Source organism: Nilaparvata lugens, chromosome 1 (genome assembly GCF_014356525.2).
Source record: "Nilaparvata lugens isolate BPH chromosome 1, ASM1435652v1, whole genome shotgun sequence".
Taxonomy (NCBI): domain Eukaryota; kingdom Metazoa; phylum Arthropoda; class Insecta; order Hemiptera; family Delphacidae; genus Nilaparvata; species Nilaparvata lugens.
Genome location: NC_052504.1, coordinates 19,642,730 through 19,656,917, shown reverse-complemented (window position 1 = coordinate 19,656,917; position 14,188 = coordinate 19,642,730). Strand labels below are relative to the sequence as shown.

General features: G+C 31.4%; 1 protein-coding gene across 2 annotated transcripts in view; it reads right to left on the bottom strand.

Moving 5' to 3' along the window:
* LOC111056148 (calsyntenin-1) overlaps positions 1-14,188 on the bottom strand; it is a 41,422-nt gene that overhangs the window by 15,913 nt on the left and 11,321 nt on the right. For both annotated transcript variants that reach the window (XM_022343481.2, XM_022343480.2), the window contains exons 2-4: positions 3,836-3,993; positions 1,316-1,437; positions 252-460 (exon numbers count right to left, since the gene is read on the bottom strand). In XM_022343481.2, the coding sequence (XP_022199173.2) occupies positions 252-460; positions 1,316-1,437; positions 3,836-3,993 (489 nt within the window). The remainder of the gene's footprint in view (positions 1-251; positions 461-1,315; positions 1,438-3,835; positions 3,994-14,188) is intronic.

Sequence of the window (14,188 nt, the reverse complement as noted above, 5' to 3'; positions counted from 1 at the left end):
CAACGAATAAATCACTTTTAGATTTGTTAAACATAGCTAAACCTTGGAGCTTCTTCCTTTTGTCTTCCTTCTCACACCATGGTTTTAAATAAAGACAGCTAATCAATTAATCAAGGATGGATGCCAAGCAGCGGAAGAATGCTTCTCAGTTCCACATTATCTTACAAACAAATTTAATAAATTGATAAAATGTATCATTAGAATACCATAAGAATATTGTAGTGGACGATATTGATGTATTTTGAACTAACCTTCATTGTCAATGGTGAATGGCTGGTCGCTGGTGAGGATCTCGTACTTGCAGATGTCTCCGAACTTGGGCGTGCAGTCGCGGTCGGATGCCTCGACGCGCAGGATCTCCTGGTAGAGGCGGCCCTCGTCCACCTGGCGCACGTAGGACGGCTCCAGGAAGGCCGGCGCGTACTCGTTGATGTCAACCACTGAGATGTGCACTGTCGCACTGAAAACAACACAGCATTGCATTCTCTGTTACATCTATTTCATTTATCCCAATTCGGACTTTCATTTCTTAATGAAAAAATAATAATATGATGGATTATAATTTAATATATAAAACCAGGGGTGCCCCCCGGGGGGGGTGGGTGGAGAGAGGCATGGACGCAGACTGCGACCTTGAACTTTTTGAAATTTCGGGGGTGGATCCCAAAAAGGTCATCAGTGTTTAGAAAGACTACTGACGAAATTTTATGGGTTTTCAATTCAAGGGGGTTAGCAACTTTTTCACCCCTAATATAACATTTATATAGAGAAAGTATGCTATCTATTCATGATTTTCTCATCACGTTATAAAACAAGTTATTTGTGGAAAATTTATGCGAGCGAGCTGATCAGAATTTTTCAAGAAATCAATAAATGTTTTCAATAGAATTACCTGAAATTCTTCAAATTATTCTAAATGAGAGAACTTAATGAGGGAGAATAATATAGTAATAAGAGAAGAAAAAAAATGAATGACAAAATAAGAGGAATAATTGGGAAACAGAATAGTGTGCGCTGCTTGGAATTATTCAAGGAATCAATTCATCATTTATAAATTACTTGAAATAAATTCTATAGATTATTTTAATTTAGGCTACGCTTATTCATCATGGACATTGTAATATGAAAAAATCACTTCAAGGCTAAATCGATAATGGGAAAATTTGACCGAAATGCAAAATTATTGCATGTGAATAATTGCATTTCTAAAATAATTTTATTATTACTACATCAATTATTCAACGTGAATTAATTAACCAATCAATTTTATTTTATTCTAACCCCCTTTTTTAATATAAAACAGACTCCAACTTACTTTCCAGATTGCTCTCCCGAACAAGAAACGGCAGCAATATCAAATTTATAGTTCTTCCTCTTCTCACAGTTGAGATTACGTCTAGCCCTCAACTCAGCTTCGCCGCCATTCTTTAGAATAATCTGTAAAAAGCAATACAAATTGTAAGGGTTTCCATGACAAGCATTCAGTATTAATTAATACCGGGCTATGGAAATTCGTAAGATTCAGTATTTCAATATTCAATCTGATACCGAAGGTTAAACGCGTTCAATCAAGCCAATATTCGATGTTTTTTTTGTATTCTCCCAATAGCATCAATTTCCAATAAATTGATGAGTTTTTAGAGATTTATTTTCAAAGATGGACAGTTTCATTCTTCAAATTTCCTTCTGCTATTTAGTTCTTCGGTCAATATTTGCAGTAGCAGAAGTCCATAGTTCTATTTATATAGCTTTCATTCGATATCTGAAATAATTAGATATTATAAAATTGCTTTTCAATTTGAAAATCGAAGAGATAAAACAAAAAAATTCATGAATCAAACTTGACTTCAAACTTCAATTGAAAATGAGAATTATTTATTTGTCAGACCATTACTATTATATATTTTTCAATATAAATGTCTGGTTCATCAATGTTTATCAGCCATTTATAATATTCCATCCATTTGAAAAATTGCTTGTGAGAAATAAGAATAAGCTTGATGTTTCATATTTTTGCAATAATTCTATGTAAACCATGAATATTTTTCTAGTCATTGATGTTTGGACAAGAGTAAAACTCTTCAATTTAAATCTCAGTGTGAGATAGTGCACAAGGTCTGTACAAATTTTTCATCATATAACATTGATGAGTGTTGTATGCACAAATGATTCAATTATATTTTTATTTATTCGCTTTACCTCTATTAAGTTGGCTGGATTCAGAACAGTTGGTATAGTATAACCAGTTCTTAAAAGTGCAAATAAAATGAATAAATAAATAAATGAATTTCTCTTCCTCCAATAAAAACCATTTATATACAAATGAATGCATAAAAGCTTGGAATTTAACTGATCACTTTTTCCAGTAAGTGTAATCAGTGTACATGAAGCAAAATAACAATTACACTTATCAAAAAACATAAAGGAGTCTCAGTCTACTCTACAGCATACAAAATATCTTAATTGAATTTGAAAGTTTCAATAGATGCATCGAGAGAGGCAAATAATGTTAATGAGCTAATTCTAAAATAAAATTAATTTATTGAAAAATAAACAGCGTTGTCTATGAAATGATAATTGAAAACAGATGAATTTGGAATTAGCTTTCAACAAATAACGAACAACCTTTCAAACATTTGAAATTTAGTTAAACAAATGAAAATGACTATGCTACAATATTGGATTCTGATAATTGACAATATCCATTTCGAGATGGATATAAACGGTTTGTTGGACGTTTATTCATTTAGAAAATAGAATTGCATTCAGTTAGTGAGCTGTCAGCGGGCTGCTATTTGATCAGCATCGAAGGAAGCATGCTCCATTAATCTATAATTGAAATCTAGACTCATTGTGCTCAGATTTCAATTTCCGAATCTGTATAAACTTCCAGCGTGACATTTGCAACTTCCAAAAATGAGAGGCTGCATCTCACCTTCGTTGCTATGTATGCTGATTGATTGAACAGATATATGTATCAGGACACACACATATTATGAAATTGAATCAATTTGTTAGAAATAAATAGATATTTCAACATGTTTTGGTGCCAGTGGAATGAAATTCATACCGTAAAACTGTTCAGTAACATAGCTATTTCGAACAAACTGAAAATTAGTTAAAATACTAATGCCAAAAATCGATTCCCTCGTCTGAATAAATAAAATTATTTTTCGTTAATTTCAGTGGGAAGGTTTCATCCAGATGGTTATAATTAGGATGATAATTAATTTGTTAGTATTTAGAGAAGTGAATGCACCAATCAATATTCAATTTATTGATTTACGCGGTGTCTACTTGAAAAATTCCAAGAAATACGAACTAAACTCTTTTTATTTCAATCTAGAATGAATCAAAAAAGTTTATTCAGATACTACTCATCGGTCTTTGCCAATATTCAAGCGGTTTTACGGCCATCATAAACCAACGTAGAGTAGTTGGAAATACGTCTTCAGAAGACTTCAGTAGCCATCCTATCTCCCAATGTTAAATATACGCTAAGCCGACTTCATGACTTTCTCAAAGTAAATTAAAGAGTTTCAAGCCAACATTCACTCCAGCATTAATATATGATTTGGTGTTCATACAAGTGCGATTATATTAATTCTGAAAGAGCAAAGTAGATGTAAAGCTGCATCAACTGTTTCGATATTACTGATTGAATATGAGTCAGTTAGGATTAAAAGTCGGGAACTTCATACAGAGATATAGAAAGCTACATGCCAGTTTACCGATCCATGAAAGGATAATCTAATTATGAATCATGAGTTGCTTAGTATAAATTCGGTCGACATTCATTTCATACTGTAATCTGAGTTTATTTAATTTAGTGTACCTCAAACGGTGCCTCTCCATGGTGCTTGTTGACGATTCTGAAACTGCAAATATCAGCGCCCACTCCTCTTATTGTAGGAGTCACTTCAACTAGAGTCTCATTTTCTTTCACCAGACCATGGTATCCACTCTCCAAATTGTAGAGATCTAAACGTGGGACTGAAAAGAAAACAAGGAATTTATTTAAAATTATCTTTTAAACAATACTACAGAAATGAATATCGTTTCAAGTAAGCTCATAAGAGCGCATTTATCAAATAACAAACAATGGAAAAGCAATTTTGTCTACAGTAAAGAGAATGATAGCATTGTTCAAATTTACAATATGAACAACATTCATAAATCAACCATGCAAAGCCTCAATTTATGTTGAACTTTCAAATTCTAAATTGAAATTAGTATATTTTGATTATTTCTAATCAAAGACGAAAGGAAATTCCTCAGAAGAAATCAGAATGGTGACCTGAACTAAACTTTGATAATTTATAGAAATCTATAAAACTTTTTACAGAAAGCCCCTTTTTACTAGTCAGTTGATTGTACTGAAAATTCTTTGTTAAAAAACTAGGATTTCTAGAATGGTGCAACAAAGTAAATTTGAAAATATAAAAGAGAGTAGATTTGTCATGAACTAAAGCTTCTTAGATTATGTTGCCTACTAATCCAGCTTCGATCTGGATATTGAGTTATTCGTTAATATTAATATTCCAGAAACTTGAGAATTTCTCCGCATAGGCGAAATAGGATAGGAGTGAGAATATTCAGTATTACTTGTTTATAAAGTAATTTAGAAGGGATAGCTTGCGGACGAATGTCATTGGCTTCGGCAGGAAGGTCAGCTGAGTTGTAAAGTTGCGGTGCTGTAGATGTGGAACTCATTGAGGCTATAAATGCGGCAATAAACTATTGCATATTCAACTTCTCTAATACCGAAGTATTGAACCGAGATTAGAATAGCGGACTCAGGTGCTACGGGAATTGTACAATAGATTTTAATAAGCCATCGCGACCGAACAATGGCAATTCAGTTACTCAGCTCCAGGTGTATTTATTGTTTCAATTATTACTATTGTATACACTAAACTATACACTGATCAATGCTATTTCTGAACAGAAGCTCTCGCCTGGATTCGCTAATGGAAATATAAAGTTAGATTACTGTTAGCTGCTACTTGAAAACTATTGAAATTTTAAATTAAACCAAATAGTAGATCATTGACAAGGAGAATGAGTTTGAAAAGCATAACAGTTTATTTCAATGAAAATTTGTAGCTGCCGCCTATCTTCTTCGAAGATAACGGAAGAAATTCGTATTTAAATTCCAGATTCAAGTATAATCATTCAAAAGCAAAACCAAAATAAACGTTCTGCATGATCAACATACTATGAGTTCCATAGACTAAGTAAAAAAAATGTTAGATCAGTGGTTCTAGTTCTAGTTCTGCATACTGTTAGACAGTTCATACTTTTAAATGAAGCGCTCAGTTTTTCTTAATACTGTATTCAATAGACAATTCTTAATTTCAAATGAAGCACAATTAAAAATGTTATGTTAACTCATTGACATTATCATAAAATCGATTATTAAGATTATAAGACTCTACAGAGCTTGAATATCAAAACGTTCTGCTTGATGTACAAAGTTGAAATGTTGGTGGATGATTTTTATTTCTTGTATCATTCAGAAGATGATTTCATAGATTTTCTTCGACGGATGATGCTGCATTTTACAAACTCAGAGGACAAATGTTATTCGAATCTCTTCAGTTTTATAACAATAGACTTTCCTAATGACTGGTGGACTGATAAAGGTAAAGTTACTTCCTTTATTTTTTATCCCCCAGAATAGGTGGAAAATGAGGATAAAAACATGGATCATCACTCAACAAATGAACACGATGCTCACGAATTACACTCTGACAAAGTGATTCAAGTTTTTTCAACCACTTCTCACTAGTTCTAGTATAGGTAAAGATAATGCAACTAAATTACAAAGCATGAGAAAACTTCATTATAGAATTGGAGTTGGCTTGGGATGGGAAAGTTTCTTGGAATAAAACTATATCCAAAATGAATTTTTCCTCTGTGTATGTGGAATACAGCAGTGTTTATCGAACCAATATTTTGATACGTTCTATAAATTTGTGGATGAGTTTGGGTATTTGTTGATCATTTCACGGTGGAATTATTTTTGTGCAGCACATGATTCGATAAATTACCGCGACTTAATCCGATGTTATGGGCTTAATAGGAGTAATATCCAACAGGAATCAGGTAGCAGTCCCTAAATCATAACCACGAAGCACTCACAGCAACAGAATTGCCAGTTCATCAAAAGTGACTGCGGCACGGTAGGGTATCGACAAACTTCTCCATCGGTTGGTTGTAACGCATCGTTAATGATTTGGAACCCATTAATCAGAGCACAGAGACAAGTTACAAAACAAAACAGCAGAGTGCGGCGCCTGCAATTTATGGCAATGCCAATGCGAGCCTTGCACCGCACCCGGTCCGGCCACTTTCACCTTTCCCAAAAGATAAAAGAACACCTTCGGTCCACCACAGACTGACATCTGTCAACCAACATCCGCAAAATACGGCGCTACACACTCAATCAATCACAACATCATGACAGACCACATCTATCAACAGGGTTAATGGCGGAACTGATCAAAATAGCATGGCAATATTATGAGCTGCCAATTAGTAATGAGGAATATATGGCACAGTAGTGGGATGCCAGCAGAATCATCAATATTTACATTTCTCTAAAACTAATGAAGCTCAAGTACCATTTAATGGCTGTGAGTTGTGATAGACATATGACTTTACAACAGAAAAATAGTTGATAGCAAGTTGGCCAGTCTTTTTTTAATATCGACTTTTATACAGTTTGTATACCTGAAATTAATTTATTTTGAAAAGATATAGTGGTACAGTGATAGAATAGAGCACTAGTGATTTATTTGACTGAGGGTGATGCCCACTTGAGGTCCAGACTTGAGCGTGGGCATGATACGGATGATGATGAGTGGAACTTCAGCTCAAGGTGGATTCCGAACCACTAAGGAGTGATTTTCAAACTCATTAAATATATGATATTTAGAGAAGACACATTTTTTGGAAGGTTTGGGGTTATTGCGGTGCCGCAATAATTGCAGGTACGTTTCTTTGGCAAGAATAAAGGGTAAAATCAATTCAGTTTGATTCAAACACTTATAAACTGAATAGATCGCATAGAAACGGAGCCTGTCAAGATTGAAATCGTTCTAAGAAATTCGGCCAGCGACAATTCTAAAACTAGTTCCTGTTAAAAATAGATAGCAGAGATGAAATATTTTCATTTCACAAGTCAAAATTTCACGGGTGAAGGATCTCAATGTCCAGACATCGAATGTAATATTACTGAGATGTTGAAAGTGCATCATCTTCATCAATATCCACTAGAATGGTTTGGATGGTGTCCAATTTTTGTAGAAATTGATGTGCAGAAGAAAACCAAGCTCAAACCGTAAAATAGAAGTCAGAATAGATTCAAAAGTAAGAGATTTAGGATAATTCAACGGTAATCTTGTACTTTATTACCTATAACTCGATATGAAATTTGTTTCCAGTAAATCAACGATGTAAAAATCAGAATTTGTCCGCCGTAGCTATTCCTATATTAATTCAAGACGATTCCCAGTTTCCCCGAAGTGCTATCAATTGGGATTTCTTGTATCCAAGTAAACGATCAGCATCAAACCAGGAACAGGAAAAATATAAATCAATAAATTAGAGTCAAACTATTACTTCAGAGACAAGTGTATTTACAGCCGATGTGGAGAATTCCTTCAATAAGGTCTTTGGCAATAAGTAAAATGTTTGATGCAACCATAAAACAATCTTCCGTTTATAAGGGGATTGAAAATATTGTTTAAAAATGAATTATTGATATTACAATCTTCAAATTCCCTATAATTTTGAAATGATTCGAAAGCTGCTTTCAATCCCTACTTACAACTGTCACAAGAACTCCAGTACAGCAGTAATTTTAGACTATTTTTCGTAGTGAACATAATCTCCAGTCTCCAGAATTAATAGATAAATCGAATACCATAAAAAATCTATATTGGAGCTATTTTCAAAGTGGATATCCTAATGTCATAGCTTTCCATCCCACTAAAATACTATAGAACGAAGTTTGTTGTCATTCCAATGCAAATGTTTTGGTGTTTTCAATGTCTTACTAGAGATGAGAACATATAAAACTAGGATAAAAGTATTGATATCAGTGTGGAATCACAGGAATTCCGAAACAACCGAAAAAAGCAGCTCAAAGAAACTCTGGAATGTTTTTTTCGGTGTGTGAAACAGAGCCGTTTGAAGTGTACGCCTGTTCACTTTGAACGACATCCTCTTTTGAATTCATTTTTGTTCAACTTGAATGCAATGCAACGTTTTCTAAAAGTGCCAAGAAGGTTGCAGCATAGCCTGACTATACATTTATGTAAATTACAACTCTTCTGACACAATCACCGGGCAGAACGAGCAACGAGGTAGACAAAAGGAGTTGGATGATTTATTTCAGTAGTCAGAAACGCGAACCAAATAAAATTATCACTTGAAAAACACTGCAGTAGCCAATAAGGTACCAAGGTGCCTTACATTTTGGCAGTGAAAACTATGATACCTGGAACCGGTAATAATTACTATGAATCTATTTCAAAAAGTGGAACCAACCTGAACCGTATATATAAACCATGTTTGTGAATGTGCTCCATAATATGATTCAAGATGACTATTCCGGTTGAGAAGAATCGATAATTTGTAAAGTACATTATGTTTTTTCTTTACTTAAGGGTTCCAGGTTTACTTTGGACACTAGTCTACATAATATTTTTCAGTCTAAGGTCACTCCGTTTTTCCCTCGATGATGTCGAAATTAAGTTTCACAAAATTTCATGAGAGAAGAGAAAGGATGACTCCTACATTTTCTTCAAATTTGGGTGTAGATGTAAAAATAAAAACTATAAGGACCATACAAATAAACTATTGTTTTTCAGTTTCTAAATAAACTATTCTTAGGGTACGAACAGTCAGATCGATATGTAGATTTCAGCTCGTTATCGCAGAAGCAGCTCGCAACTTCTATCTATACCTTTTCAATCATTTCTTAGTAAGTCTAGTGGCATCGATCTTCACCGCAACTTAATCGTTTTGTTCCTAAAGTCAAAAACTCAACGAAAATTGCTCTGATTGCCTAGAGTTCCTATAACAGGAAGCAATCGGAATCATTGTACTATAAAAATACTTTGTATTTGGCTAATAACGTTCTCAAGAATCTCCATAAACACGGACCCAAACATTTTTGAAATTCAAGCCAGGAAATTAAGATAGAAGAACGAAATGAGCAAGCCATAAAGGTAAGAGCTTTGTCTTTTAATACCACACAGTCGTCAGAGTTCGTTCAACAGTATTTGAAAACAAAGCCGCTAAATTTTTATTCAAAGACTAACACATAATTATTATTCACATAGAAAGCGTGAATAAATTATATGGGGGTTGTCATCTACAAACTTACATTTCAAGCCTTCACCCCTATCAACCACAAGTCATGTAACTTTGAACCCGGAAATATTTATGTGAAATGCCAGCTTATTCAGCAAGTTTTTCATGAAATGCATACAGTAATTGAATAAGATTTAGGGCTCGGGATTTAGCTAAGTTCTAGACTATACAGCTGGATTCAGAAAATTGGCTTTCCGAAACGGGGCGTAATTGCAGTTTTTATGATAACCTTTATTTTCTCATTTTTATAATTGGAAACGTTTTTCTTTGACGAAATGAAACATTTCAGAATAATTCAAAATAGCTGAAACTTTACACTATTTTCTCTTTATTTTATTTTGTGTTCAATGTTCTAGTTTTACGAACTTTAATTTAAACGTGAACTGAGAAAATTCTTCCAAATACTGTGAATTGAGACTCTGAAATCTATAACTTGCTTCAAGATGATTGATACTTTATGTGCCGGTTTCCGAGCTCGGGATTCAGCTAAGTTCTAGACTTTAAACAGCTGGAGTCAGAAAATTGACTTTCCGAAACGGGGCGTAGTCGCAGTTTTTATTATAGTCTTTATTTTCTCATTTCTATAATTGGAAACGTTTATCCTTGACGAAATGAAACATTCCTAAATAATTCAAAATAGCATAAACTTTATACTATTTTCTCTTTATTTTATTTTGTGTTCAATTTTCTAGTTTTTCGATTTTTAGGCTACTTTAAAAATCGTTAGTCTTTTTACTGCGACTACGCCCCGTTTCGGAAAGCCAATTTTCTGAATCCAGCTGTTTTAAGTCTAGAACTTAGCTAAATCCCGAGCTCGGAAAACGGCCCTTAATAAGGAATGAATAATCTAGAGTATTCTGACACAAAAAGTACTAGAATTTAACAATTCAATACTTGGTGATTTGACCATATTTCGAATAGATAAAACTTCTGGCAATATAATAAAATGGTACACAAACTCTGAAGCGTAACAAACTTAAACGATTGTGTATTTGCTTATATGACATTCGGAAGAATATCAACTGAAGAACATTTGGTTTGATAGTAAACAGAAAAAAATTGTTACCCTACATTCATTGAGAGAAAGTCTCTCAGTTATCGTCGTTATCAATTTCTATGTCATGGGGAGCATAACATATCAGGTAGGCTTAGAACATCCAGGTGATAAAACAGATGAAGAAAACTGATTTTATACTGGATTCATCCAGTAGAGAAGCGAGAAATATGATAGTGAAATGCATTAAAATAGTGAGTGGAGAGAAATATTCAATAGAATGAGAATGAAAATAGCAACCACTGCAACAGAAATCTGATAATATTTGCAATTACAGGACAAACAACTTTCCCAAAAAGGTAGTTGATTTCATATTATCCGACAATTTTGCACAAATACAGCTGAATGCAAATGTTGCATTACAGTAATGGATATTGAGATTCAGTATGCGGGCTCTATACAAATAATCCATATGCAGGCGGCAGACTAATCGATTCCCGGTAGATTAAAAATCAACACACAAATAACCGACTGACGCACTGATGGCCACATTTGCATGATTATGATTAAATTAGACTTAATGCGAATGACTGGTAGAATAATGGCATTTACACATTCATTTAAAATAGTCAATAGATGAGACTGGAATCGAAAGACGCTAATGCAACAATGATAGGCCTCGTTTCCACCTTCCAGGGAGTGAAGGCCTTGGCAGAGAGCCATCCAATTCCTATTCCTATTCCCATTCAGGCAGCATCAACACCTCTGACGTACATTCGTTCAAATGAAAACCCCAACTGATTATTATCAACTTGAGTTATTAGATGGCACACTTGTTTTTTCCTCAACATTTGAATGAGGTTGTTGCTGAATATAGGCTGGCGAATACATTGTTTCAAGATCAATTGACTTCGAATTGATATCACTGAAGACAATCCAGCTAATGTTAACCAAGTACCAGGCATGCTAACTACACTATAATTATTATCTCCATTATCATATAGTACAGTTAGAAGGTTACACTGGGCAAGATGTCAAAGTTTATGAGTGAACAGATTTGATGTCTAAATTTGATTGTTTCCATGTAGATATACCAATCAAATTAACAGATTTTCGGTGATTATTGGTCATTCTTCAACATATTAGTCTACAGTTAATTACAAAGAAAAGTAAGCAATTAATACATATACTACAGTTAGAAAGCTATACTCTTCCTGTTTTCAGACATCGAGCCTGGAGGGGTAATCAGACACTGTAGGGTAATACACAATTAGTCTATACTTGTCAGCTTAGTGTCACTTAATATTAATGATAAGAGTGGTGGTATATCTGAAACTGACTAATTCGATTCTAGAACAGTTATCGTAATGCCCTGTTTACATGTACATTACGGAACATTCACAAACATTGTAGTCAGTTATTGTGATTCAGACAATAAATTTGAGGAGGATACACCTTACAATATTTAATCCGAGATAAAAATTGTCAGCGGCAAATGAACCTTTGAAGTTCTAATCCCAGTGTACAAAATAATAATGGGTGCCCATTGGAACATTCAAAGTCCCTGAAAGGTCTTCATCAACAAGCAATGTAATTTATTTAAATCATAAATGTGGGATGTTGAACATGACGATACTCGTATATATCATTAAAATATGCAGCTAGTCAATTTCCGTTGGTAATCTGCATTAATCTTAATAATGGATCTAAATTTTCGCTTTATTATTCAACACTAAATGAATCAATCGATCCTTTGGTATTATATATTGGTATTGTATTGTATAAACAATATTGTTATATTGTTATTGTATATATTGTTATTGTTATTGTTATTGTTATTGTTATTGTTATTGTTATTGTTATTGTTATTGTTATTGTTATTGTTATTGTTATTGTTATTGTTATTGTTATTGTTATTGTTATTGTTATTGTTATTGTTATTGTTATTGTTATTGTTATTGTTATTGTTATTGTTATTGTTATTGTTATTGTTATTGTTATTGTTATTGTTATTGTTATTGTTATTGTTATTGTTATTGTTATTGTTATTGTTATTGTTATTGTTATTGTTATTGTTATTGTTATTGTTATTGTTATTGTTATTGTTATTGTTATTGTTATTGTTATTGTTATTGTTATTGTTATTGTTATTGTTATTGTTATTGTTATTGTTATTGTTATTGTTATTGTTATTGTTATTGTTATTGTTATTGTTATTGTTATTGTTATTGTTATTGTTATTGTTATTGTTATTGTTATTGTTATTGTTATTGTTATTGTTATTGTTATTGTTATTGTTATTGTTATTGTTATTGTTATTGTTATTGTTATTGTTATTGTTATTGTTATTGTTATTGTTATTGTTATTGTTATTGTTATTGTTATTGTTATTGTTATTGTTATTGTTATTGTTATTGTTATTGTTATTGTTATTGTTATTGTTATTGTTATTGTTATTGTTATTGTTATTGTTATTGTTATTGTTATTGTTATTGTTATTGTTATTGTTATTGTTATTGTTATTGTTATTGTTATTGTTATTGTTATTGTTATTGTTATTGTTATTGTTATTGTTATTGTTATTGTTATTGTTATTGTTATTGTTATTGTTATTGTTATTGTTATTGTTATTGTTATTGTTATTGTTATTGTTATTGTTATTGTTATTGTTATTGTTATTGTTATTGTTATTGTTATTGTTATTGTTATTGTTATTGTTATTGTTATTGTTATTGTTATTGTTATTGTTATTGTTATTGTTATTGTTATTGTTATTGTTATTGTTATTGTTATTGTTATTGTTATTGTTATTGTTATTGTTATTGTTATTGTTATTGTTATTGTTATTGTTATTGTTATTGTTATTGTTATTGTTATTGTTATTGTTATTGTTATTGTTATTGTTATTGTTATTGTTATTGTTATTGTTATTGTTATTGTTATTGTTATTGTTATTGTTATTGTTATTGTTATTGTTATTGTTATTGTTATTGTTATTGTTATTGTTATTGTTATTGTTATTGTTATTGTTATTGTTATTGTTATTGTTATTGTTATTGTTATTGTTATTGTTATTGTTATTGTTATTGTTATTGTTATTGTTATTGTTATTGTTATTGTTATTGTTATTGTTATTGTTATTGTTATTGTTATTGTTATTGTTATTGTTATTGTTATTGTTATTGTTATTGTTATTGTTATTGTTATTGTTATTGTTATTGTTATTGTTATTGTTATTGTTATTGTTATTGTTATTGTTATTGTTATTGTTATTGTTATTGTTATTGTTATTGTTATTGTTATTGTTATTGTTATTGTTATTGTTATTGTTATTGTTATTGTTATTGTTATTGTTATTGTTATTGTTATTGTTATTGTTATTGTTATTGTTATTGTTATTGTTATTGTTATTGTTATTGTTATTGTTATTGTTATTGTTATTGTTATTGTTATTGTTATTGTTATTGTTATTGTTATTGTTATTGTTATTGTTATTGTTATTGTTATTGTTATTGTTATTGTTATTGTTATTGTTATTGTTATTGTTATTGTTATTGTTATTGTTATTGTTATTGTTATTGTTATTGTTATTGTTATTGTTATTGTTATTGTTATTGTTATTGTTATTGTTATTGTTATTGTTATTGTTATTGTTATTGTTATTGTTATTGTTATTGTTATTGTTATTGTTATTGTTATTGTTATTGTTATTGTTATTGTTATTGTTATTGTTATTGTTATTGTTATTGTTATTGTTATTGTTATTGTTATTGTTATTGTTATTGTTATTGTTATTGTTATTGTTATTGT